Source organism: Chelonia mydas, chromosome 2 (genome assembly GCF_015237465.2).
Source record: "Chelonia mydas isolate rCheMyd1 chromosome 2, rCheMyd1.pri.v2, whole genome shotgun sequence".
NCBI classification, from domain to species: Eukaryota; Metazoa; Chordata; order Testudines; family Cheloniidae; genus Chelonia; species Chelonia mydas.
In genome coordinates, this window is record NC_057850.1 from 174,643,367 (window position 1) to 174,647,709 (window position 4,343).

The window sequence follows — 4,343 nt, forward strand, 5'->3', positions numbered from 1 at the left end:
CATTGGCAAATGGGAAGTTCTCCAGAAGAGTTGGAAGAAGAGGAGAGATCACCAAAACTATCAGATTCTACAGAATTTAAGCTTTCATTAAAATTAAGTTTCTAGTCCTGCCATTGTGAAAAAGCTTCACATCACCTATGCTAACACTCCTCCTCACCCACAACACCTTTTTGTAGTCACATCTGGCTAGGTATCCACAGACCAATAGGTAAGTACAATTTACACAGTAACCCACAGTTGAACACCACTCAAAATTCAATTACTAATTTAAACACTGCTCAGGCAAGCTACTCAAGTCATGACTAAAATACCACTACTTACAGAGAAAACACTTGCAGATAGCTTGTGTTATTCATGAGTGAATAAACCAAATTTCAAAGTCAGGAACATCTGTAACATGCACATGACTGTGTAGTCTCAATGGGTTAAGTGGACATAAGCCCTACAATAAATTTAAATAAAAAAAATGTATACCAGAATAACTACTATCCCAATCACATCAAGCTACAAGCCTCATCCTATAGTTAGTTCTGTGAGTAGGCACTTGCAGGAGTGATTACAACAAAACTTTCTAAATGTCTATCATCCCATTCAGACCTCACAGGTACAGTAACCATGGAACTGCTGCTCCTTTTGAACGAAAACATCCAATTATTTCTGTAACATTATGACCATATGGTTTACATAACCTCAGTTACTCTATTAATAACCTGCCCACCCGACAAAGGACAAGTCTGACCCCAACCACAGCAGGTAATAGAAACTATCAATTTAACAGCTGTACGCCAGTTTTAAAGATAACACACAACTTTTTTCCTACAATGCATGATCCGAACAAAGTTTTCAGATGTATACAATCAAAATCCAAATTCGGGACTACCAGGAAAACACTTGTTTTTCTTTATTTAGAATTTAATGTCTGATGGATGTTTTTGTATACTCTTTGAAGATGGTCCATTAAAATCATTTGAAGAACACATCTAAAGCACCATTTTAAGTGAGATAAGTTCTAAAAGAAGACAAGTTATTTGGTTTTGTGGGTAAACTGAAGGAAATGCTGTGGTGTTTTATCAGAACATAGTTTAGAGTTCTGCTGTGTCCGTCTCAGTCCCAAGAGGATGAACTCCCAGTCTTCTTTTTTACAGTAGCAGATATAAATCTAACAATTTTGTTTTATATTAACAAGCAATATTAAGCATATTACATGCTTGAATCTTATCACAGAACACCTGCATGTTTACAGTAGCAGTGCATAAATTGAGTAACAAGTTACATGCATCCAAAAATGAAGTTACCTTTGGGGACACCTATATAGGGTGATCAGTTTAAAGTGACCAATCCAAAAATTACTGATCTATTTCAATTTGATCAAAAGAAGACAGCATGCCTACAGTTACCCCAATAACAGGATGAGCTAAAAGGTAGTTAATTTGTCCGTTTCAGGGATTATAAAGATTCACTCAGGCAGAAGCAATAAATTCTGACATGGTCTAAGTGGATACTGATATTTCAAAGTGAGGTCCTAAAATATCCTATCAATCCCTAAATGCAACATCTGGATGATTCTGTAACTGTTATTTTTTAGCCACTTTTCAAAGCCTGTATTCACACAGAACTTTCATTTATTGGTGCTGGTTGTTAAAGTGTCTGCTACAAAAATGCAGATAATATTGCTTTAAGCTAGAAAACAAATGCTGCTCTGCTTTGGATTTCAATGCTATCAGCCCCAATCTGCTTATCAATTTTATACTAAAGTGTGATGCAAAAGTGTTACAGGATAAGGAGATATGGAAAAGTTACTCCAAAAATGCTTAACACAGTACTTCACATATGCACAAAAAAAGTGCAAAAGACAACTATCCCATTCATTCACTAATACTTTCAGCAAGTAAATGCTGTAAATCCCACCTACATATGTTTTAAGGGAGAGAGAGAAGTTCCAAGTTACAGGGAAGTGTTACGTTTCCCTTCTTCCCTAGAATAAAGTACTATGTCTGCACTTAAAAAAAAGCCACCTCACTACGATAACAGTTAATCTAATATATGGTCTCTCTCATCTGACAATTTACTGATTTTCTTTAACTTAAATATTATACTCCAGCTAGACTCTAATTCAGGGTTAACTGGGAAGAGAGAGGAAATGTAGGGAGAAAAGGGCTGAATATCAAACAGGCTAAGTTAAGATACCTTAAAAATAAATTTAAATCTCCTTCAACAAGTACTGTCATCTAGGAACCACCACAGTGATCCAATTGGTGTCTGTTATTCTTATGATAATCCTAGCTTCAGAGCCCCCAGTGAAAAAAAATCCGTTTATATAATTCAGCCAACATTCTGGTACTTTAGTACCAATAAGGCATTGTTACAGAGTTTAAAGAGGTATTAACTACCTTCAGTGAAATGAAGAGGTGTATCCAATTTTCAAAGGTGCTGAGTACACATATATACACAGCCAATACTGATATTTCAGGCTTGTTTTTTGTTTTAATTGGACAGGGTTTTCACTAAACATTAATACAGAGCTTAGACTTTTCAATGTACAAAAGCATATATCTCCTCTGTGAACTTAACTTTTCGGGTATAAAGCATTACATAATTGAGAACCTATATATCACAGTGCCTCTCAGATGGAGATTATAAAGGACAGTAATAAAAAACAAATTATAAACAAGTATTCTCAGATAAGACATTACTCCCCTGAGCCTCTGCTGTGTTATTGGGTCTTCACAAGGAAACATGCCCAAAGCTACATCCAAAGATATGTAAATGTTACACTTTATATATTTTTACCTTACTTTCCTATGGACTGAAGTCCTATTGCAACATAAAGTCACAGTATCTTAAAGTAACTAATGCTTCCCCCAAAGTTGCCTATTAAGTTTTGAATATCCTGTCACAACAATTATTTGGTCAGCTGTCTTAGAAAATTAGTTAAGGCTTAGTCCCAAGCTCTTCTGTAGGTTTCTTTTTAAAAAATTAATAAAATAGAAGTTGTGTGTCTTACATTTATTTTAAAAAAATCTTCCAAGGGACAAAAGGTACATAGGTGGACCAGTTGTAAATGAATACCGAGCAACTCATTTACTGTCACTTCAATTACAATGAAAAATCAAATACATCATGAGACCCAGAAGTCTAACAATACCGCAAGCTCTTTTGGGGTGTGACTGGATAACTCAAGTGAAACTGAGCTCTCCTTCACAATACAGGAGTGGGGCTTTGGGGGCGGGGTGGGAAGAAAGAGGTTAAAAACGTGTATATACATCTACTATGAAAAAGCTTTATAAAACACTCACAGCTCACAGTAACTAAGAGGGGAAACATGCTGCAATTTCTCTCGTATCTCACGCTACCAAACACACTTTCATTTCCTCCCCCCCCCCGCTCTATGATTTCAGTCCCACCCGCTTCTCTCCTGCATATTTCTCCTGCTTTAATTCCTGCTGCAAATTCCTCCCTCCCAAATTTGGGCGCAAACTAGAGGGGAGGGGGTAAAAAAAAAAAATCTCTCGAGCATTTCCGATTTTGCACCGGTTTAAAAAAAAATTACAATGCAGGAAGTGGGGGGGTGGGCGCGTTGGAGCCAGTCCGGGGAGTGGGGGGGGGGGGGGGGGCTGGAGCCAGGCCCACGTTCGGGGAAGTGGGGGGGCTGGAGCCATCAGCTCTGAGGATGCAGCGGGGCGGGGTCCCGCGGCGAGCTGCGCCTGGAGCGCTGGCTGCGAGCGAAGTCTCTGGGGCGGGGTGGCTCCGGCGCCTCGGACTGGAAGGGGGCGGCGGCTGGGCCATGCCCGGCGTTACAGCCTCCCGGGCGGCAGAGAGACCCACCGTCCCCCCTGCCCGTCATGGAGACCCCGAGCCGCCGCCGCCGCCCCCCCGCTCCAACTGTCACAGTCCCGGCTCCGAGCGCAGGGCGGGCCCCGGGCTGGACACTCACCCATGGCGCTGGCGGCGGATCTGCTGCTGTTGACGTTCCTCCACCTCAGCCGCGGCGGCACTGACCGAGCTTCCCCCTCCCCCCACCAGCCAACCCCCAGCTACTGCTGCTGCCGCTGCCTCCGCCCCGCCGATTCGTTAACGTCCCCTACGCCGATTCCGCAGCGTAGCCACCCTGCACCACGCCGCCCCTACGCACGCGAACAGGCGGACTTGCGCTTTCCCCACGCCTCTCCTCGTACGCAGCAGCTTCCGGCCTTGCGGCCTGAGATCCCGGACACTCTCGAGAGATTTGACTATTGCCCCGCCCCGTGGACGTGCCCGGGGGCCATTTTGAATCCGGGCAAATGCGGCCGATGAGACGCTGCACTGTATTGTATCTGCGGCGTTCGCTGGGCTCAGCGTCAGGA

The 4,343-nt window shown here is 42.6% G+C and overlaps 1 protein-coding gene across 7 annotated transcripts in view; it reads right to left on the reverse strand.

The window, feature by feature from the left end:
* Positions 1-4,277, reverse strand: part of SEPTIN7 (septin 7) — a 124,958-nt gene extending 120,681 nt beyond the window's left edge. For 2 of the 7 annotated variants that reach the window (XM_037890061.2, XM_037890057.2), the window contains exon 1: positions 3,935-4,070. In XM_037890061.2, coding sequence (XP_037745989.1) covers positions 3,935-3,938 — 4 coding nt within the window. In that variant the 5' untranslated portion in view covers positions 3,939-4,070. Of the gene's footprint in view, positions 1-3,296; positions 3,299-3,934 lie in introns of all 7 variants that reach the window. The other 5 variants (XM_037890058.2, XM_037890060.2, XM_043540610.1 and 2 more) reach the window with 5 other exon arrangements.
* Positions 4,278-4,343: the final 66 nt, after the last annotated feature.